At 43.1% G+C, this 23,807-nt stretch overlaps 1 protein-coding gene across 10 annotated transcripts in view; it reads left to right on the top strand.

Annotated features, from left to right (window-relative positions):
• GALC (galactosylceramidase) overlaps positions 1-23,807 on the top strand; it is a 120,622-nt gene that overhangs the window by 12,713 nt on the left and 84,102 nt on the right. For all 10 annotated transcript variants that reach the window (XR_012159514.2, XR_012159515.2, XR_012159517.2 and 7 more), the window contains 4 exons: positions 11,691-11,821; positions 18,803-18,958; positions 21,307-21,431; positions 22,444-22,571. Coding sequence is in view for 4 of the 10 variants with exons in the window: in XM_073349361.2 (XP_073205462.1) it covers positions 11,691-11,821; positions 18,803-18,958; positions 21,307-21,431; positions 22,444-22,571 (540 nt within the window). In the remaining 6 variants the exon portion in view is untranslated. The remainder of the gene's footprint in view (positions 1-11,690; positions 11,822-18,802; positions 18,959-21,306; positions 21,432-22,443; positions 22,572-23,807) is intronic.

Genomic DNA, 23,807 nt, shown 5'->3' with positions numbered 1-23,807 from the left:
ACTTAAAAATAGTGTTTTGGCATTTGTATGTAGGATGATCAACTTTTCTGAAATTGACTGAGTTAGGGTCCAATTCTGCAAGTAGAACCCTGCGCGGGACTATTTTTTAATCCCGCTCCTGCCCTGCCCTGCAATACTCACTCCCATCCTGCTCCTGCATTGTTTCTTGTTTATCCTGTTCCCACTCCCAAAAACCTTAGATCCCACAAATCCTACAAGAGACAGATTTCCCCATGCTACTAAAAACTACAACCCCCCACCCCGAAAAAAAACAAACCCCAAACCACAGTTGGTTTTATATATAAATGGAATTCAGACACAATTGTTACCACTAAAAGAATAAAACAAATTTTTCTTAAACCATGTAAAAAATACTTTTGTTGTACCAATAAAATAAAAACCAGCAGGATCTTATTAAAGGGAAAAAGGCAAAATACCACATTTATTGTGAATACAGAAAGGATCATAGTAAGCAGTTAGTTATAGTTATAACATTCCATTCAATCTCAAATTTATTCTCACATTCATTCATTCATACAAACATACACACACACACACACACACACAGGTTCTGCAAGGTTGTTATCATAGTTACCAGCCTTAGAGTTGCTCATGCCAAGTCACTGGCCAGGTGGCCTGGACATGAGGAGGGAGCAGGGCCTTGTCAGATGCTCATCTGATGCTCCTGGAAGTTGGTTTGCAGAATCAGACCCCAAAGTTCTCACTTTTTAGAGTCTATTTTTATAGGAATTTCTTCCTATGCCAGTCTATGGGAATTGCTTCATCATGCTGTTGCTGAATCAATCAGCAGATAGCACATTCCTGACGGCTCCAAGATGTTATCTTGTTCTTTGGTTCTCCCATTCTTGAGGCTGTTGGGTGGATTCCAGTCTGCCCTCCGGGTGGGGTCCTCTGGTTATTTCCACTTGACACCTTCTTCAGCCGATGGACACTGGATTCTTAGGCTGGCACCTCCCTGATCATTCAGTTATTATCCACACCAAGCATCCATCCACATACATCCTCTATCTCTATTTTAATCACAATGGTTAATACAACAAAAGGGTGGGGAGTCTCTGGGTGCTGTTTCTGTTGTTAGAGTATTGCTTTGAGTCTCTCTCTCTGTGAATTGCTTTGAGAACAGACTCTGTCTTAGAATGTACTAACACAGTTAGCAGCTTGCAAGTTTCACACATAGAGGGAGAGAAACAGTACCAAAAACCAAGAGACCTCTTAATTAGTAATACCCTGGAATTTAAACTCTGGGGAATCAAACTCATTTGTGATTTTAATACAGAACTTCTTTAATATGATCCAACACTTTAACTCCTGGTAGAAAGAGATTTGATGTTTATTATATCTCCTGCTTAAATTTAAGTATTAAAATCTTTATTTAAAAAAAATTGCTTTACATTGCTGAAATTATATTTTTGACAAACTGACAGGAGATTTAGTGTTTTTTCCAAAAATTACTGCAGTCTGTTTCTCCTCCCCAGGCCCCCAACCCACCCGCAATAAAGTACATTTTACCTGCTCCCACTATTATGGTAGTGGGTCCTGCAGGACCTGTGGGATCCCAGTCCCACTGCAGGGCTCTGCCTGCAAATACACGGCCCACTGAACTTCTGTTGTCACCCATAGTGGTTCTAGGTGTGAAGTGCTTTCAGGGTCAGATCCCTCTCTTTGAATTTAATTGGCTGAATAAAATTGCTTTGAAGTCAGGACAGTATCACCTTAAATTGTGGATGGTAATGCTCTCATGTGAGGAAGTTTCATATGGATAGGCTGACCAGACAGCAAGTATGAAAAATCGGGACAGAGGGTGGGGGGTAATAGGCGCCTATGTAAGACTCAGCCCCAAATTTCAGGACTATCCCTATAAAATCGGGACATCTGGTCACCCTACATATGGAACTCTCATCCCTAATGGAAACTCCAGTAGACACCATTAGGATCCTTCAGCCTCGTCACTATTGATTTCTACTGGCTGCTACTGAAGGGCCTGTAGCCCCGTAGACATGTTGCATTGTTCCAAAACCTAGTTGCCAACTGGAACCAGTTGAAAATCTACAGAACTTCCCCTAGGCATGATAACATCATCCTTTATCTTACTACCACAGAACTCATATAAGGTTCTCATTATGGTACCAATTATAAGTTCTTAATGAAATGCAGAGTATGTTTAATTCTATTTGTCATAGTTGAACTGGAAGTTTTCTCACAAATACCCATGATACCTAATCACGGGAACTACATTACCACTTTCAAAGGTAAATTCTGCAGGAGGCCAAGCTTCTTCAACACCCATTTAAAATAAAGGCAAGTTGAAGTAGCTCAGCACTTCACATGACAAGGCCTTGATGGTGACTCAAAACCAAAAACACTTACTGTTGACAGAAGATGTGCAGTAGGGCATGTAACGTTAAAGTGGAATTTTATTAAGGCAAAGAAACTGTTTCTACCTTAAATTCAGTTCTTTTGTTGCATCTTAATATTTCGGAAATAAGCAAAAAATTAATTTTAAATTTAATACCGAATTGTATTATCTGTGGAGTGACATTGAATTTCCCAGAGAAGTGAACAAGGATTGGATCCCAGATTAGATTACTCTATTAATTATAGAACTGCTCTAGAGCTTTGTTTGCCATAGAGTTTTTGCAGTTTTTTCTACACATGATTATATTAGAACTGAGTCAAGCCAATAGTTCTAATGTATTTATTGGTAAATCTTAATATTGTTGGGTTTCATTCACTATATTGAGCCTAAACAATTGGATAGATAATTTATTATAGAAACTGTGTGGGATTTTTTTAATGTTGTTTTCTGACTTCCATATGTCTTAAGAAATTTGTCTGTGTTCAGAAAGTTAACACTTATTTCTCTGTGTTCTTCATGTTCACTCTCTTCTGTTATACAGAAAACATTCCATTTTTCAGATTCCACCTTTGCTTGCCATACAATTTTAAATCTTAGCAAAGCTAACCTGGTACTTCAGCAATAAGGGCAGTACAGAATTCAAAAATTCAGCAGTACAGACTTGCAGTCTTTGAGGCAGTTTTCTGGAAAAGCTTTGTGGCTGATTGAATTGTTTGACTTGTAACTTGGCCCAACTATATGAGAGTTCTTCTGAGCTAGATTTGATTATCCAATACTCCTATTATTAGAAAAATGTCAGTTTACTCTGAAACCACAGAGTATTTTGGTTAACTAAGTCTAAACCTGGCCCCACTGATAGGGTAGATCACGTTAGTCTACATCACTCTCCTTAAGGAGGAAACTATCTGCTCTTTGTTCAGGAGTGGGGGTTGGCTTATTTAGAGCACTGCTTGCTCTTGGAAAACAAAGGGCATGATCCTGCAAGGTGCTGAGTGCCATCCATTGCCGTTTAATTTAATAGGAGTTGAGGATACTCAACATCTGTTGGGATTAAGTCTTTAGGTACAGTGTCATCCATTGAGGAGGATTTTTACTGTACCATATACTAGCCTTACATTTGCAGCTCCTCATTGGTTAGTGGATAGGCTCTGATTGGGTAAAGCATTCCTTAAACAAATGTCTTGTCCCTATATGCTGGATTTTGCCTGATCTGCCAGGAGAAGAGAGGATTTTGTCTCTACTTCCAAGTGGGTATTTAATTCTTATGAATAGGCCGTAATCCTACCATGTGCCAGAATAAACTAATGCAGCTGTAGTTTAGTTCTGTCCCTGTTTTAGTAGCTTGGCTTCCTAGACCCTCCAAATTTTGGACCAGATTCTGCCAGCCTTGCTCACCTTGAATGGTACCTTACTCAAAATAGTCCTATTAAAGTCCTAAAAGTAAATAAGTTTGGCAGAATCTGTCCCCATGATATGCATTTGGTATTATCCCTTAAACCAGTGGTCCTCAAACTGTTTATCATTGTGGGCCTCAGGCTGAGAGCCACAGCATCCGCCACCCTAAAACTGCCCACAGTCCCCTATGCCCAGACTGGGGCCAGAAGTGGAGCCCTGAGCGTGGGCTGAACAACCGGACTCTGCTGCTGTGACATGGGGCCAGGACCCGTGGCTGGCCAGCAGCTGGGACCCCCAGCAACAGGCCCAGGAGCGGAGCGCCCGGGGGCCAGCAGCCAAGACCCAAGAAGGAGGGCCAGGAATGGAACCCCACCTAAAACCCAGGGCAAACCCCTACTTCCCAGAGCTGCCACCCAGGGCCGCCCAGAGGATTTAGGGGCCTGGGGTCTTTGGCAGCGGGGGTCCTTCCACTCCGGGTCTTCGGGGCACTTCGCCGAAGACATGGAGCAGAAGGAGCCCCCGCTGCTGAATTGCTGCCGAAGACCCGGAGCAGAAGAGGCAGCGGCGGGTCCTTCACTCCGGCTGTGTTCGGCGGCACTGAAGAACCCGCCGCAGAAGTGCTGCCGAAAACTTTCGTGGGGGCCCCTGAAAATTCTTGTGGGGGGCCCCACAGGGGCCCAGGCTAAATTGCTCCATTTGCCCCCCCATCTATCTACAGACCCACTCTCCCACTCCCTGCCCCACTGCGGCACTTACTAGCCCCCTGATGGCAGGAGTGCTGGTGCAGGCTGCAAGACCCTATCTCCCCCTTAGCCAGCCCTGCCAGACTAGAGCGGCAAATTTCAAATTTTTTTAGTGCAGCATTCCTTCCTTCTAGCTTTGGAAAAAAAAAAAGGTGTTGAATTGGGAGTAGATTTTTTTTTTGAGTGATAAGGAAAAAATTAGCTCTAGAAGTTCAGATGCTTATTCAAGAAATCTACTCTCTCTGTTCTGTGTGGTGTTGCACCTGTCTTACAATGGTTCTTTTTGCTTGTCAGCCATTTAAAAAATATTTCATTGTCATCACCGATATATGCCAGCCATAACAGGGAATTTGGAAGTATGTTAGTATAAACTTAAATTCTCTATGATCCTGTTAAGTGTGTTTTGAAGGCAGTCATGTTATTCATCTTCCCTCCTTAGTTCGTTACTGTTTCTTATATCATTAAGTAGAAAACAAAAGTAAAGAGGCAGGACAGTGTAACTCATATATTAAAAAAAATAAAAAATCAGAGGTTTAACAATCTCTGGGATAAGTAGTTACAAATAACAGGATTATTAACATCTTTTCTGTAAGGAATATATGATACTCACATGGTGATATCATTATATTTGCCATGCTACTCATTTTGCCCACCATTCTGTGTCCCTGGTACTTATTCTGATGTTTCAAATCAGCATCTTCAACCTTTAAATTCGCACCTGCAGCAGCTACATGGAGAAGTTACTGCATAGGTTGGTGTGCACTGCTGTTCGCACCCTCCTTAGTCCAAACTTCTGGGCATTGTAGACATGTCCTTAAATCAGCTATCATATTTAAAAGTCCAGTTGTCACAGAAATAGTGTTCTTCTGGCTTCACTCCCCTCCTCTTGCTGAAAAAAAATTACACTGCTAAATTGATAATATTCCATCTTTGCTGAGGTAGAGATTTGTGATCTGGTATCTTGCAACAACACTTCAGGGCTTGAAATGGAAGTGCTGTACCAATTATTAGAGAAGATTCCTAGTGCTTACTCTAGCCCATGAAAGACCTGAGATCTGACTTTTAAATGTGCCATGTTGTATGTGTCATTTTCTGTTTCAAATGTGCAGAGCTCAGAAGGAATGCAGTTACTAATGAAGTCTGGCTTTACATTTGGAAGGATTAAAAACATTCAAAATATTTTTTTCTATAACGTGTAGCACATTCAGGGTAGGTGATGGTGTGATATACTGTTAAAGATTTTTATCGACATGAACGTGAAACGACCTCCCTTATGGCTTTTGCTTTTGTGAGTAATGCAGCCTCACCTGATTCATGCAGATAAAACTTCTGTATCACACTATACTCCACATGCTGTATTAGCCAGGAAAAACTGTTATTTTTTTTCTTATCTAAAACTGAGTACACCTTATCAACAACTTCTGTAAGCTGAGGAATGAATAATTCTAATTAGGAGTGTAAGCTTTAGAATCAGGTTTCTGGCATGAAAACTCCTGATTACAAGTTCAAAATATGCTTTTGGGAAATGTTTTCTACCCTTGAAGAAAAGTCCTATTTTCCATTAAATTCTGTAACTTTTCTTGTTTTTTAACCATCTCAGACAATGTTATAAGACTTGCATCCCTGCTAAAGAACTGTATAGTATGGTTTAAACAACCTAGAAAAAGGAATTTATTCTTTGTTAAATTCTAGAAGCTACTCTAAAAACCTATATAGAACCCTATTGGCTTCACCCCTGTTAAATTGCATAGGGCTTTTCCATAGGGGTAATATTAATTGAAAACTCTTTCAAGGCCTGATCCTGCAACCGTTAAAATCAGTAGGAGTTTTGACATTGACTTCAATGAGTGCAGAATTGAGACCGTAGTGAGTATCACAGCAATGTTCAAGAATGATGGACTGGCAAGTTTGAGAATGGTTTTTGGTTTGTCACCTTAGAAATGCCAAACAGACACTGATAGACATAGGTGCTGGAACTAGGGATGTGGGGGGTGCTGCTGCACCCCCTGGCTTGAAGTGGTTTCCATTATATACAGGGTTCAGAGTTTGGTTCAATGGCTCTCAGCACTCCCAGTATAAAAATTGTTCTGGCACCCCTGCTGATAGAAGTTCTTTGGCATCTGGCAGAGCACCCACCTTGCATTCCTGATCACTTGGAAAATACATGACGTGTATGGACTCTCTGTTGTGCACTTGCCTGTTGAAACACTTACTGGATACGTATTATTGCTTTTTGGTCTAATATCATCCTGTGTGTTTGAAACCTTGAGTTAGATACAGTGCAGATCAGTTTGCTTAGAATTGCTTAATGTTTTATTATGCTCCGTTTTTAGCATGTGAAGTTAGATTAGTTACTCTGACTGAATTACTTCCCTATGTTCAGAAAAGGAAAACTCCCCAGAATTTTAGGAAGATTTACTTTGGAATCGCTGGCAGAAAGTTATTCTACAGTTGTGTGAATCTGTTTTATTGAAGGTCACCTGTTCTGTAAACACTGGTCATCCATAATAGTGTTCCAAGCTATTGAATGAGTCACGATCTTTCTCACTGATGGTCTAGTTACTGATAGTTTTTATATTTTAGGACTGGCTGCTTATCAGCTATTTGTATTTCTAGGCTGGACTTCTGTTGCTGTGTAATCCCAGGAATATTGCAGCTTCTTCTGGGGAAGAAATATTCCCACATACTACTGTTTTTTAGTCCAGTTACTCTCCACTTTATCTGTCCATAAGATTTTGCAAGAAATTCTTTAAAGAGCTTATATAAACTAATCTTCAAGTGAGTGGAAGGAGTCTCCCTTGAACCGTTATATGTGCTCTTTCTATAGTGCAGCGCCATGCTACCTGAGAATGGAGACTTTATAACGAAAGTAGCTTTCCGACATGTTGAGCTTCTGAATGTTAACTATCTGGGATATGGTGCTTTAAAAATGTAATCCTGAGAATATTCAACATAGGAAACTTTTGTCCTTATAACTTGTATAGTGTAAGTAAAACTTCAAAATCTGCAAGTCACAGTGCTTTAAAGGATATTTTTTACTTTTAGATGTGACTTTGTTTATGAAACTTTCTGGATTAATACATTTGAAAACTGAAGTCCTCTGTATATCCACAAGATAAGCAGACACAACACAAGTTTTAGACTATGACCTACCAATAGGCCTAACTGATTGAGGATAATGGAGGGTAGTTCAGTTTTAGGCTTATTAAATCTTTGGCCTCTGTCTGACACTGTCAACAAGAGTGCCAGTAGCGGTGAGTTTTATGTCCTATAGTCCTCTTAGTGTCTTGTCTTTCAGCTAATCTCTACATCTCTCCCCATGTCCAGTCTCGAGCCAAATTTGCTTCATTCTCTGCATTTCTATATTCTGTCCTTTCCTTTTCTGTCCCCAAAAATTCTTATTATTCCTTAGCCATCTTTCACCTTGTGTAATCTCCTCTGACCAGTCCTGTTACACAGCCACCTTAGATGTTCTTGTTAGCACTGACCCCCCCCCACTTGGTAAGGCAACTCCCATCTTTTCATGTGCTGTGTATTTATACCTGCCTACTGTATTTTCCACTCCATGCATCTGATGAAGTGGGTTATAGCCCACGAAAGCTTATGCCCAAATAAATTTTAGTTTCTAAGATGCCACAAGGACTCCTTATTTTTACAAAAATCAAATGTACTTACTATTTTTTCAGCAGTCTCCCACAATGTGTGTGTCATGTTTCAGGCTCACATTTTTTGCCATGTTTCCAAAGGGCAAACTCACTCAACAGAAAGCTCCTGCTTCATATGCTAATAAAGCAAATATAAAATGTTGAAGGCATTCTAGGATGTCTCTTCTGATCCTTATTCTATAAGTACATACAGTGAGTATAAGAAACTTAGATAAACTTAATTGTGTATTTTTGTAACTAGGAGTTAATTTTAAATGTTGCCCTTTGGATAGCATGAACATATATCAGGAAGTGAGAGCTATTTCTTGTCATTGAAAAGGTTTTCTTGTCTCCAATCTGATTTTTAAAAAGCATTGGCTCAAATATGATGAGAGAACTGGCTCTGTGAATGAGGGGAAAAGCAGTGGACGTGTTATTCCTTGAATTTAGAAAAGCTTTAGATATGGGCTTCTATAGTATTCTTGCCAGCAAGTTAAAGAACTATAGGCTGGATAAATAGACTATAAGGTGGATAGAAAGCTGGCTAGATTGTCGGGCTTAACAGGTATCAATGGCTCCATGTCTAGTTGGCAGCTAGTATCAAGTGGAATGCCCCAAGGGTCGGTCCTGGGGCCGGTTTTGTTCAATATCTTCATTAATGATCTGGAGGATGGTGTGGATTGCACCCTCAGCAAGTTTGCAGATGGCTCTAAACTGGGAGGAGTGGTAGATACTGGAGGGTAGGGATAGGATACAGAGGGCCTAGACAAATTAGAAGATTGGGCCAAAAGAAATCTGAGGTTCAACAAGGACAAGTGCAGAGTCCTGAACTTAGGATGGAAGAATCCCATGCACTGCTACAGCCTAGGGACTGAGTGGCTAGGCAGCAGTTCTGCAGAAAAGGACCGAGGGGTTACAGTGGACAAGAAGCTGGATATGAGTCAACAGTGTGCCCTTGTTGCCAAGAAGGCTAACGGCATTTTGGGCTGTTTAAAGTAGGAGCATTGCCAGCGGATCGAGGGACCTGATCATTTCTCTCTATTCGACATTGGTGAAGCCTCATCTGGAGTACTGTGTCCAGTACTGTGTCCAGCCCCACACTACAAGAAGGATGTGGAAAAATTGGAAAGAGTCCAGTGGAGGGCAACAAAAATGATGAGGGGGCTGGAGCACATGGCTTATGAGGAGAGGCTGAGGGAACTGGGATTATTTAGTCTGCAGAAGAGAAGAATGAGGGGGGATTTGATAGCTGCTTTCAACTACCTGAAAGGGAATGGATCTAGGCTGTTCTCAGTGGTACCAGATGACAGAATAAGGAGTAATGGTCTCAAGTTGCAGTGGGGGAGGTCTAGGTTGGTTATTAGGAAAAACTTTTTCACTAGGAGGGGAGGGTGGTGAAGCACTGGAATGGGTTACCTAGAGATGGGGTAGAATTTCCTTCCTTAGAGGTTTTTAAGGTCAGGCTTGACAGAGCCCTGGCTAGGGTGGTTTAGTTCGGGATTGGCCCTGCTTTGAGCAGGGGTTGGACTAGATGACCTACTGAGGTCTAGACTAGACTGGACTAGATGACCAACCCTGATATTTTATGATTCTAAATTATGGTCTGTGATGATCATGCTCTTTAGAAATCCATGCACAATTAAGCCTGTCCCTTAGAAGTCAATGGCAATGCCTCATGACCCTTGGTGTCCTGTAGGGGAGATAATGATGTTTCAGGTTCTGGTCTTCTCTCAGAGGACCCAAGTCACCCAATAATCATAGTATGATTTGTCATCAGTGAGAAAAAAGTTGCTGTTGAGGAGGGATTTTAGCTATGATCATAGTAACTTGGTTTGTTGATGACAATAGTCTTTCATTAGATATAGTTTGCAATTTAGTGGGAACCAAGAGTCTTTGAGAATGACCCATAATTGAATGGCCCTCCTGGAAACAAGGGATTTGTTTGATATCCTGACTGACTCCTGCTTGTATGAGGTGATAGTATATCCAAGATAATAGCTTCTTAATAGTGATCTCAAAGGCCATGTCTAGTCTGAAGATAATGTCTAGCTAATTCCCGCCTTGCTTCCTGTGAGGTAGGCAGCTATTACTATCCCTGCTACAGTTGGAGAAACTCAGACTGAAGTGAAGTGACTTGCCCAAGATCACATGCTGGATCAGTGGCAGAGCTAGGGTAGAACTTTGGAAATTCCTGCTAATGAACTCTTGTTTTCCTTTCTGGACCATGCAACCTTTCCTGTAAATCAGAATTTTCGTGTTTGCATAGCTCAAAAAGAACAGAGGCTAGACAGTTCAATCTGGGTTTATTTACATTTTATGTTGAGACCTAAAATACTCTAAGTTTGAAGGAAGCCAATTCAAGAGATTCTAGTGTTCAACATTCTACTTTGCTAGTTTTGTGATGTGCATGAGAAGCAATATCATCACATTAAGGCTGAGAAAATAAGAACTGAAAAGTCAGGAAATCTTAATCTGATATTCTCTGCTGTTAGCTCTGTCCTGTGGTATACTGGTTCAGATTCTGATCATTACAAAGATGTAACTAAGCTGTCTTTGGCCCTCTGCATGTAGCATTTTCTGTACCTGTTTTTCTTGTCAAACTTTAGTCCTGTCATGATGTTTAATATGTACCACAAAATAAATACTATGCGAAGTGGATGAATTAGTGTTGCAGGAGAAACATCTGCTCTCAGATTTTCCGTATTTGGACTTTTTGTATTCTGTGATATGATGTTAATGGTACAGTAGTTTTGAAGGCAGCAAGTTATGTGTGCGCATCATGTAAACAGCAGAATGTCCTGGAAAGTGCTTACTCCTTAGTCATCTAAATGACTTTAACAAGTACAGTATTATCTGATAGCAGCTTGCTTTGTTTCTGAAACAAAAACTTCCATAAGAGTAATTCCTTGCATACCCCCAATGTGGACTGTAAACCTTATCTGTGTTCTGTAGCTTCAGTTTTTAAACTGAAAGAGTCCGCTGGTGATGCAGTTGTTCTTCATTGTGTTTTATTATGAAATATTTGCTTTATGTTCAGAAATGTTGTATACCTTTTGGATCAGACTTGTCCATGTTTTTCTGTCTATATTCTTTGTAACTGCACACTCAAACTACTGACATTTTGTAAGTTACTGATCTGCAAATAGATTCTCTGTCATGAAATGTAGTTGCCTTTGCCTTGTCGAACTTTATCTACACTCTGCATGTATGTAAGAAAATGAGAATCAAATGTTTTTCATTTTCCGTACCTCCCTTATGTACTGTGCAATCTTGGACTAACTGAACTTTGGGGCTTGACATGATAGAAGAACATGTTGTCTCTTTTGATCACCAGCTTATGGTTGACATTCTTTTTGCTAAGTATACTCTTGACATAACTGTTCTGTATGGAGGTGTAAAAGGAAGATTTTTTTTAAAAAAAAATTGTAAAAAGTTCATTTGGTAACCAAGCAAAGCCGCTTTCTGTTGCAAACCTGGATTTGTGCCAGTATGACACAACTTTTTTTTTCTTTCTCTTTTCTCTTAAAAAAGCTCTTAAGGTACACCTTGGATAAACGAAGTCTGCAGCGGGTGAGGATCATAGCCAGTGATAACCTGTGGGAGCCAATTTCCTTTTTCATGATGATCGACTCTGAGCTCCATCAAGTGGTCGATATCATAGGGTAGGTCACTTTTTTTCTTTTTTATGAAGCTGCTTTCTTGGTAGCCTGCTCTGATCATGTATTTCCACTGGTTTCTCTTATGTAACTTCAGAGAAGTAGAGTTTGCTGGGAGCTTTGGCTTTGCTAAGCTCTCACCAAAGGTTTGATACCTTAACCTTTCCTGCTAAATAATTTACTCTGTCGGGTATAGAGAGGTGATCATTACAGCTGCATGTGCTAGCCTGGCTCCTTTCAAATTCCATCGGAGTTTTCCACCTGAGTGGACTTAGCCTTAAAATCTGCTGACAGTTATATGCCCAGTCGGTTCAGTCATAGAGCCAGGCCCCTTCTCTGGCTAGCCCTGCCTATTTTGGGGGCTGCTTGGAACTCCTACAGTTGGTGCACGGAACATGCTTTGATGCCACCCTCTTGCAAATATTCTGCTATGGCTGGTTTCTTCTAGGGTCTACGCTGGCAAAAACTGTCATAGACCTTAGTGTGAATTGAGCCTTATGACTTCAGCTGTGATTCAACTAGCAAAGTTTGATTCAATTAATCTGCTGAGTCTCATTACTGGTTTAGTTTAGGTAGGCAGGGTTTGTTCACGTGGAGGCTGATGTGACCATCAGATGGGTGGACATGTTTTTCTAGTTGAATTTCATTGGATACCAGTGTGTTGTCTCAGAAGCAGAAAATTAAAATTAACTACATACCTGTATTAATTCTCCAACACTGGCAATTTTAAAATCAAGATTAGATCTTTTTCTGAAAGATATGCTTTAGGATATTTGGGGAACGGGGAAGTTCTATGGCCTAGGCTGTACAGGCTGTTAGACTAGGTTATCACAATGGTCCCTTCTGGCCTTAGTATCTATGAATCATCTAGCAAGTGAAGATGTAAAACTACTGTAAAAAGGGTTAAAATTATCAGCATGTGTTCATCTTACTAGGAACCTCTGGAAGTGCCTTTTCTCTTTAAGCTTGATAGTACTGTTGACTTACCCAAGCTGCCATTGACTGAAGACGCATAATAACTCTGTTTTTCTTCTTCGAGTGATTGCTCATGTGTATTCCACAATATGTGTGCATGCTCACCACGTCCACTGGTGCCAGAAGTTTTCCCCCCAGTAGTACTGATTGCGGGGGAGCGCCCCCTGAAGTGGCGCCTGCCTGGCGCAGTATAAGGGGAGCTGCGCGCTTCCCCCACCCTCAGTTTCTTCTTGCCACCAGTGAAAGTGCGTTGGAACTACTCTGCTCCAGCTTTGCTGTAGCTTGTCCCAAGAATTGTTCATTCGTTCAGTGTTGGTACCTGTAGTTTAGTTAGTCAGTGGGCTGGGGCATGCCCCGCGCCCTGGGGTTTAAGTCTTGCGGCTCTTGTAGGCGTTCTATGCCAAGAAGTGACCCGCATGCAAACTGTTTGCGCTGTTTGGGAGAAACCTATATCAGCGAAAGGTGCAAGATTTGCAAGTCGTTTAAGCCTCAGACCAAAAGAGAAAGGGACATTAGGCTGCGGGCCATCCTGATGGAGTCGGTGCTGACCCCGATCCAGCACGCCGCTCCGAACCGGTACCTGGCACCGTGGCGTCGGCACATGGCAACCCACTGGTGCCATCGATGAGTCGGCACTGATCCCTGTCCACGGGGCACGCCAAGAGGGCCAGAAAGACTCCCTCTTCGCAGCGGCACCATGGGAAGTCTGGGACAGAGGCTAGGCCCATGTCAGGCAGTCCTCGATCCCCACCAGGCCCCAGGCCCCCAACTCACGTTGAGCAGAGTAGCCCGGCCCCTTCGGAACAGGCCTTTCCGGATGTCCAGATGCCGTCCACGCCTGAAGCCCTCCAGGCGGCCTGGGACGTTATGTCCATGCCGGTGCCCGGAGCACCGCTGATGTCGGCCCCATGTTCCAGAGGCAAGTTGCCGCTGGGATCTCCGCAGTCGCCTAAGGCCCGGTATTGGCCTCGGTCGAGGGAACGTTCCTGACACCATTCACCGCCCAGTGACCATTCGGGGCAGAATCCATGTGGATCACCCTTGACGCCAACCAGACTGTCTGGCTGGGTTCCATCTGGCCGGGACTCTCGGCACCGCTCGTCCTCAAGGAGCGAATATCGACGGGACTGCGGCAGGCGTTGCCAGCGGTTCTCGTCTTGGAGGGGGTACTGCAGTCGGTCACGGCACGGTCGTCGATGCCATTCCTGCTCGGACTCCCGCTCCAAGTCTCCGCCAAGACATCGCAGCCCTGGGCATTGATAACCGGCATCTCACCATCGCGGGTCCACCCGTTGAGGCCGTTCGTGGAGCAGCTGTTACCGTCGGTACCGGTCCTCCACGTCGAGATTGCAGTCCCGTGGCTGACATAGATCCTGGCACCGCCGTTCCTCCCGGTCCAGAGACATCAGCAGATCTTACACCAGCCTGGTCTCCATTCGTAGCCGTCCTTCGATGGGCCAGGCCAGCCAACCCGAACAGCCGGCCCCGCTGGTGCCACAGCAGGTGCAGTGGCACCAAGCGTCATGGCCGGCCCAATGGTACCAGTGGGCACAATGGCCTCCAGCGCAGCCCCCGGTGGGAGCTCGCTCGGTGGCTGGAGCTTCGGAAGCATCATTGGCCTCCCTCTCCAGACACCTGAGAGAGGAGTCAGTGGGATGAATGTCCTCGGCACCGTGCCCGGAGTCCGACCAGGTGGTGGACCCTCCAGTGCCAGCTGATACCCAGAGCACTGCACCGGCCTCCTCGCCCCGCCTGGAGGAGGCGTTTGCGGCCCTGCCCCCCTCGGCCCCTCAGGAGGACTTAAAGAGGGTGGCAGCAAGCCTCCACCTCCAGGCAGAGGAGATGGAGGAGCCCTCAGACTCCCTGTTTAACGTGCTGTCCTCGTAGGCATCAGGAAGGGTGGCTTTGCCCCTCCAGGAAGGGGTGGCTAAGATTTCAAATGCCCTGTGGCAAACACCGGCCTCATTGGCCCCCATCTCTAAGAAGGCGGAATGCAAGTACTTTATACCCACTAAGGGGCATGAGTACTTGTATACCCACCTGGGCCCAACTCCCTGGTGGTCGAGTTTGTCAGCCACAGGGAACGGCAGGGTCAGCCAGCCCCGACCCCAAAGAACAAAGACTCTTGGAGACTGGACTCTTTCGGAAGGAAAATGTATTTGTCTTTGAGCTTCCAGTTACGAGTGGCAAACCATCAGGCTCTCCTGGGCCGGCACAAATTCAATCCGTGGGGCTCCCTGCCCAAGTTTGAGGACTCCCTCCAGGAGCGCGATAGGAAGGAGTTCAAGGCACTAGTGGAGGAAGGGGCAGCGGCTGCTAGGGCGTCCCTGCAGGCAGCCTCGGATGCTGCGGACACGGCTGCACGATCCATGGCTCCTGCTCTCTGGGCTGTCTGGCGAGGCGCAGTCTTCCATGCAGGATCTCTTGTTTGACGGGAAAGCTCTGTTGGCAGCAGAAACAGATACAAGGCTGTATGGTATGAAGGGCTTCCACACGACCCTACAGACTCTGGGCCTCTATATTCCGGCTCTGGCAAAACCTAAGTTCAAGCTGCAGGATGAGATTATGATGAGATTACTGGTTCTGTGGATGAAGGGAAAGCAGTGGATGTATTGTTTCTTGACTTTAGCAAAGCTTTTGACACGGTCTCCCACAGTATTCTTGTCAGCAAGTTAAGGAAGTATGGGCTGGATGAATGCACTATAAGGTGGGTAGAAAGCTGGCTAGATTGTCGGGCTCAACGGGTAGTGATCAATGGCTCCGTGTCTAGTTGGCAGCCAGTGTCAAGTGGAGTGCCCCAAGGGTTGGTCCTGGGGCCGGTTTTGTTCAATATCTTCATAAATGATCTGGAGGATGGAGTGGATTGCACTCTCAGCAAATTTGCGGATGATACTAAACTGGGAGGAGTGGTAGATACGCTGGAGGGGAGGGATAGGATACAGAAGGACCTAGACAAATTGGAGGATTGGGCCAAAAGAAATCTGAGGTTCAATAAGGATAAGTGCAGAGTCCTGTAAAATAAGTCCTTAAATCTTACCTATTCTGTTGAAGCATCCCAGCTATATACGGATCATTCCTAACTTTAGCCTGTAAGGCTCAAATTCTCTGCTGCCACCCCGAGATGGGGAGAAGCAGAGAAGGGGGAGAGATATCAGGGAGCCAGTTATGACGTTCTAACACTTTAACCTAGTGGTCCCCAAACTGTGAGGTGTGGCACCCCGGGCGGGAGCGGGGACACAGCAGGGCCTGGGCCAGCCTACCCAAGGGTCAGGGAGGAAGCACCACTCAGCTCTGCTCCGCCCCTAGCTCTGCTCTGGCCCCGCTTCCGGCCCCGACCATGGCCTGGCCACGGCTTCCACTCCTGGCCCCTAGAATTGGCCCCCAGCTCCACCCCCGGCTTCACTTCTGGCCCTGGCTATGGCCCCAGCCTCGGCCCCCTTACCCGTCTGTGCTCCTCCCCTCTCCCCCCACAGGAGTTGTGGCCCCCCTTCTGGCCCTGGCTCGGGGTGTGTGTGCGTGGACACGGGTCAGGGGAGGTGTGACTGTGAAAAGTTTGGAGACCACTGCTTTAACTAGTTTTATACACTCCACAGCACCTAACCCCCCCCACACCCCGGTCCACTAGCTAGGGGTAGCTGCAGAGTAGTATGTTGTGGCCGTGCCGCCTGTGCTGGAGCATGCTCGGGGTGTTTGGAGGTGGGAAGAGATGAGGGGTGGCATAGGAACTAGCTGTTCTGGCTCTAAGGCTGTTGGGGAATCTGCAGAATAGATGGGAACAGCTTGCTCTGATGAGGAAGTTGGAAGATGTGAAGAATCTGACCTTTTTTCTCTCTGTGAAAGGAACTTGTTCTTTGGCACAGTGCACCTCTTGCTGTGTGCCATGTACCTTATTTGTCAGGTCAGTGTAGCTGAGGTGCTCGGGTGGAAAGGATAACTTAAAAGAAGATTGTAACCCAGTCTAGTGACCTCATACATTTTAAAGTAGTTATGGATTCAGTAGACTGAAGGCATATTGAAGGGCTATAAGTTCTTCTTTAAAAACTGGTGCTTGGCAGTGTGAGGGAATCCGCTAAAAACTGTAGCTATAAAAAGTCAGACCATGGGGTAATGAGGCTTGAGCTGTGGCCTACTCTATGTGGAGTCTGTTAGATCTTAATAAAAGAAACCAAAGCACCTAGGGTACAGGCAGTGTCTGAGGAGCAGAGTTCGTGATCATTGCTCATTCACTGGCATCTGAGGGGGGAAAAAATGACTCACTTCTCACTCTCGGTGAGACTGTTCTGCTTAAGCACACACTAATGGAACAAACTGGGATGTTGTGTCTAACAGGATGTGGGCTGCAAGTGGAGCAAAGCTGCTCATAAATACGTTCTGAAAATGGTCTTTCTGTCCTTTTTGAATGACCCAGTTTCAGTTTTCTTTTTTAACCTTAACCCTTTGGTCATCCCATCTTCTTGTCCATTTTCTTCCCTTACCTTTAGTGCTCTCCTCTTATTCCCATTATTTGGTTATTCCACCTCTTATGTATATACAGGGACCTTGTTCTTTGTAGTTAAAATACAAGTCTGGGTATTGGTTTTATTACTGTGTACCTGCGTGATCTTGTCATTCACTTTGCATCTTTTCTCTCTTCTGTGAAATGGGGATAGTATCTGCCAGGGGAGTTGAGTAATAATGTTTGTGAAGTGTTTTGAGAGCCTTCAGGGGAGAGGGGCATAGAAGTGCACATTTACTAACTCTGCTTTACATCTGTTTCCGCAAACTACATTTTTCATCTAATCCCTGAAGCATCAAAGTTAATATTTTAGTCACTTACATTTTTGCTTCCAAACCAAAAAGAGTTGAACGTGTATACAATAAGCCTAACAGCATAGGGATGAATATTCAACATATTTATGAGCACTGTATTATGCCTTTTATTAGATTAGTAAAGCTATACGTGAATGAGTACCATATTGGGAGATTGTCCATACTCCTCTTAAAGGAAACAGATCACTTAGTTGAATTCTTTCTTCTTTGTTTTAGAAATATTATTCCCTTCCCTTGCCCACAAATTAGCAAGGTTCCTCCTGCCTCTATATCAGACTAATATTAAGGACCCTTCTCAGACCTCTATCTATAGAGTTTATGGTTTTGTTTTCAGTGTGTAGTTGACGTCCTTCTTAGTTTCCCATCAGATAAGAGTAACCAAAAATGCCCCTTATTGATAGAAGGAAAGCCTTTGAAACTGTTAAGACGAAATTGCGTTAGTGAATCGGTGGTAACCAAACCAGTGTGAGCACAAAAGGTCGTCTTGGATGAGAACAAATATCTCCATTTGGAGTAGGAAAGATCTGTCAAAGAGAAATAAGCAGAGCTCCTGTCATATTCTGTACATAACCTCAGTTTATTGCAGCTGCTCCAAACTTTCAGTGCTTTTTCTCTTGGCTTTAACAACATACTTGCTGAAAGTTCAAAGATTTTATTTCTGAGGAAAGAGTATAAGAGTAGGCATAAATAGCATGGTTAAGTGATGGCTAAGGGGAGATCTCACTGTATGTATAGGGCTTTGAAGATACCCAGTGATGAGAATTATTATTAATCCATAAGTATGTGAAAGTCATAAAAACCCAGAAGAGGATTTATTTAGGGTGGTACAAGGTGGTATAATTAGCAGCAATGAGATAAAAGCGTGGGGGCACTAATGCCGACTATCAGGAAAAAATGTGCACACCAGGATAGGGAATAAAAAGCCGGATTTGCATTTGATATTTAAAACTAGACTTGCTAAAGCATCAGACTATATTATAAGGAAAAATCCTGCATTGGCACAGATGGGGCTAAATTATTAAATATTGTAGCTCTCTTCTGGATTTAACTAGTATGATTCTCTGGTGTGAAATCCACATAGTGATTTATTTTTATTTTTTTGGCACCAGGCATTTTGTTTTTGCTTTGAGCTAATAACTGAATGTGTCCTTGAGTTCTGCTTTTCTTGTGTTAATTGCTGTCCTTTTTTGAAATACTATCCAGGGCTCATTACCCTGGAACAAAAACAGTGGATAATGCCTTAGCAACTCAGAAGAAACTATGGGCTTCAGAAGATTATAGCACTTTCAATGATGAAGTGGGTGCAGGCTGCTGGGCTCGGATCCTGAACCAGAACTATGTGAATGGAAATATGACCTCGTAAGTCTTATATGCAGTCAGTTATTTTCATAACTTCAGCATAGTGTCATAGTTACAAGGCTAGCTGTACTTCTCTGGTCTCTTTGAGTGAACCCCTCAGGTGTCAGGCTTTTTGCCTTTACTACTGTAGGCTGGAATTCCACAGTTTAACCACTTTTAGACCAGGCTGTGTGCCACAGTGTCCTGTGTTTCAACCATGATTACCCAGCAGGTCCAGCTGAGTTTGGACAGCTGTGGTTCTTTTCTTTGGGGGTCTGACAGTGGTATTCTAGTGACAAAACAGCCTCCTTAAGAGAAAAGTGTATGTTTTGGAGTAGGAAAACACATGAGAGAGAGAGAGGAAGATTTTATAGCAACAATCAACACACATCTGTCTGATCTAAAGGCTTACCATCCCCTGACTTGAGACACCCCAGTGTGTACCTGCATCTTCATCTGGTTCTGCTGGACAACTCCCCTTATATCCCTCCCTAACTCCTTTGAGACATTTTTCTGTTTTAAATCTGCCACAGTTCTTTTCTTTTGATTTTCTGGTTCCCAGGCCTTTTCTTGTCCTGGCTAGAGGTGGGTGTGAACTGTTTTTTGTGGGAATGTCTGTTCTGAAAAAGAACACCAAAAATGTTGAAAATTTCCCACAAAATAAACATTTTCCACAAAATGGGGTTTGGGGGGGAGGGGGGAGGAAGGGAGAAGAGGTTAGATTGATCAAAAGGTTTTGTTCAGATTTCAACATTTTAAATTAAAAAATGTTTTCAATATTTATTTTATATTATAATGAGAAGGAAACTCAAAATGAAAAATCTGTTTGGTTCCAAAAATTTCAAAACATTCCATTTTGATGTCAAAATGCTTCATGGTTATTTTTCAAACGGAAATTGGTCAATCTACCTTATCCTTTGAAATGATTCGCTGTTGATGAATTGGCGTGTTCAGACAAGTAAAACAATCCACTGGAAGGTTCCCAACCGACTCTAATCATGGCATTGTCTCTAAAAAGCTCTCAAGTGTTTGTTGAGAAGTCTTACCTTGAGTCATTCTTCTTCCCTTTCTGCTTTTTTCCTTACAGTCCTCTATTAAACTAAACCAACATATTCATACAGTAAACATCCCAATAACCACATCAACACACAGTATTCATCAGGTATTACAAGCTGCTCCATATCTGGCATACCTTGAATAATGAAAATCATGTTGGCCTTTCTACGGAAAACAGGCTAGTATCTAATTATCTGCATGACATGGGGCTGAAATTTGCTGTAGTTCCTGTCAGCCAAGTTGGAGCTCTCGAAAATTTAAATAGAACAAGTTGGCTAGTGTACAAAGGAAAAACTTTTTCTAAGCATCTTTTTTGTCAACTTTTTAGGACCCCCCTTTTAAAAATTCAGGTGCACAGTGGCACACACAGTTATAATGACCACTTATGTGAATTAGGTACTGGCCCATACCAGGGGATACTAAAAGAATAACTAGTGTTTGCGTGCAGCAGCGACTAGCTATGTATGCCATCACAGTATTTTCATGCACAAATGGTGGCCGTAATTTGATACATGCAAATATGCCAATAGGAGGATAAGACCTAGGATCTTTTTTATTAACAAGCTCTCTTGATTTTGGGTTTCTTCAATTTTAAAAAAATTTTTTTTTTTGGTGTACTGAGAACGTTTCCTTGAGTGACTGAGGTTCCTTGAGAGGACAGTGTGGGGTAAAAATTGCACTGCTGCGGTCTATATTCGCAAAAAGAAAAGGAGGACTTGTGGCACCTTAGAGACTAACCAATTTATTTGAGCAGAAGCTTTCGTGAGCTACAGCTCACTTCATCGGATGCAGAATCTCTTTTGTGTGGGTAAAAAGAGTTCAGTCCACAAGTTACTTCATTTAGCTCTTTTCACTAGCGCTTAAAACCATATTCTTCGTGTATAAACCCCAAGAGCTTGACTTTTCCTTTTTCTAATTTCCCAAAGACCTGGTGTGATGAATTGAGCAAATATCCTAAATTGATAAATGGATGATTTAATTAAGGGCTCCACTGCAGCTGAGGTTAGAATATGCAAATTCCAGATGCTAAGGATCTTGCAATACTTTGCTAGTCAAGTTAGTCTTGCTGGCCTTTCTAAACTTTCTTTAGGTGCATTAGTATAGAAACGCAGATACCTACAGAACATGGTAGCTCTGCAGGTAATTCCCACCACTGCAAATGTATAATATATCTGCCAAAGGAAGTAGCTCCATTGGAGTGTTTAGTTTATGCAGACACATATGGGCGTTCAGTCTCAGCATGATCAGAAATATTTTGTTCAATTCTCTGCACTCAAAACTACTGTGACTTTAAAAACAAAACTATTTTCCAGTACTATTGCTTGGAATTTGGTGGCTAGTTATTATGAAGATTTGCCCTTTGGTCGGAATGGATTAATGACAGCGCAAGAGCCGTGGAGTGGCTATTATGCAGTGGAAGCTCCTATCTGGATCACAGGTAAATAAAAAGTTCAAACAGACCTACAAAAGTATAGACAATACAATACTCTGGGTCTTTTATGCTAGATTAAAGAGCACAACGTCCTCTATTTTTGGTGTTTAATAATTTTCTTTTATGTTCACTTTTTATTGGATACAGTTTTTTTTTATTGAACATATTTACTTTCTTAGCAATACGAAGACTTTCCCTCATTCATTTTAACTAGAATGAGGGCAGGAAGAAATCCTGACAGGAAATGAGATCTGGTTCTCTGATTTGACTTGTGCCACACACATCAATGTAGTTCATGGCTCCCATTATTAAAGATCTCTCCGTTTTCATTGCAAACAACTCTTTTGGGGTTTTTTAACTCTGTTTCTAAAAAAAAATTAAAAAGGGCTTTGAGCTAAAACCTCTGTAAAGGCTAGGACTCGGTCCCTGATTTTTATTTTCTATTTTATCTCCAAAATATCTCGGTCCAAGAGCTTTCTGAGTTCTGAGAGGGAGGAAGAGAAAACAGAATTGGAGTACTCCGATGTTCTGTTTGAGATGGCTGAGATTGTAAACCATCACTTTACTCTGTGTGTATATAGCATATAAAAAATTTTATGTATTCACAATTTAAATATGTATATATGGATCCAGTGGCCACCCTCTGGTCCACCCATAACCTTTTCTTGTCCCTGCAGAGCTGGTCACCAGATCAGGTGACCTGCCCCTTCCCCTATGTGGCAGGATGGTGTGAAGTTCCCCTGTATTGGATCTTCTGCTATTCATCTGCAGACAGAAAAATGTATCCTGTAGCAAGGGGTTCAGACATAAGAATCTGCTATCCCCACCTTCTTGATTCTTTGGTCTCTTTTCAATTAACTAGCCAGAATTCGTGCCTTGTAATTTCTATGGAGATTTCTCTCAAAGTAAAGCGTATGGTTGTAAAACCAGTGGTATGGAAGCTACAAAATGGTAGCAGGATGAACTTCCTGGAATGAATGCTGACCTTTCTTTTTGGTTTCTTTTCACTATTGCACAGCACACACAACCCAGTTTACCTACCCTGGCTGGCACTACCTGCAGGTGGATGGACATTTAGAAGGCGGTGGCAGCTATGTAGCTCTGACTGACGGCCTAGGCAACCTTACTATCATCGTTGAAACTATGGTAATGTTCTCCAGTACCCAACAAAGCAGTAGAGATTTAGAAGGATTTTTCTGAAAAAATTGTCTTGCAGAAACTCATTATGTACGTGTCACTTGCACCTTTGCCAGTGAGAGCAAATAGAGCTCTTTCTCTTGTCTTCCTGTGCTTGGATGGTACAGCTATTTAGATCTTGGAAATCATGGTGTGTCAGTCTTGTATCACAGGCTTAACTTGTGACACAGTGCAGTAGAAAACTGTTAGATGAATAAAGTATTTACTACAGTTTTAACCTTTAGAGGCACTTTATTCTTTTACTTCTTAAATCACATTAAGAAGTTGATGTGGTAAAAGCTGAAGTACTCAATGCTTTTTTTGCCTCGGTCTTCACAGACAAGGTCAGCTCCCAGACTGCTGCACTGGGCAACACAGTATGGGGGAGGAGGTGAGCAGCCCTCAGTGGTGAAAGAACAGGTTAAGGACTATTTAGAAAAGCTGGATGTGCACAAGTCCATGGGTCCAGATCTAATGCATCCGAGGGTGCTGACGGGTTTGGCTGATGTGATTACAGAGCCATTAGCCATTATCTTTCAAAATTCATGGCAATCAGGGAAGGTCCCGGACGATTGGAAAAAGGCAAATATAGTGCCCATATTTAAAAAGAAGAAAGAGAACCCGAGGAACTACAGACCAGTCAGCCTCACTTCAGTCCCCAGCAAAATCATGGAGCAGGTCCTCAAGGAATCAATTCTGAAGCACTTAAAAGAGAGGAAAGTGATCAGGAACAGTCAGCAGGGATTCACCAAGGGCAAGTCATGCCTGACTAATCTAATTGCCTTCCATGATGTGATAACTGGCTCTGTGGATGAGGGGAAAGCAGTGGACATGGTGTTCCTTGACTTTAGCAAAGTTTTTGACACGGTCTCCCACAGTATTCTTGCCAGTAAGTTAAAGAAGTATGGGCTGGATGAATGGACTATAAGGTGGATAGAAAGTTGGCTAAATTGTCGGACTCAATGGGTAGTGATCAATGGCTCCATGTCTAGTTGGCAGCCGGTATCAAGTGGAGTGCCCCAAGGGTCGGTCCTGGGGCCGGTTTTGTTCAATATCTTCATAAATGATCTGGAGGATGGTGTGGATTGCACCCTCAGCAAGTTTGCAGATGACACTAAACTGGGAGGAGAGGTAGATATGCTGGAGGGTAGGGATAGGATAGAGAGGGACCTAGACAAATTGGAGGATTGGGCCAAAAGAAATCTG

This window comes from Lepidochelys kempii, chromosome 6 (genome assembly GCF_965140285.1).
Source record: "Lepidochelys kempii isolate rLepKem1 chromosome 6, rLepKem1.hap1, whole genome shotgun sequence".
Classification (NCBI taxonomy): domain Eukaryota; kingdom Metazoa; phylum Chordata; order Testudines; family Cheloniidae; genus Lepidochelys; species Lepidochelys kempii.
Note: the sequence above shows the minus strand (reverse complement) of the source record. Positions and strands in the feature narration are given on the sequence as shown.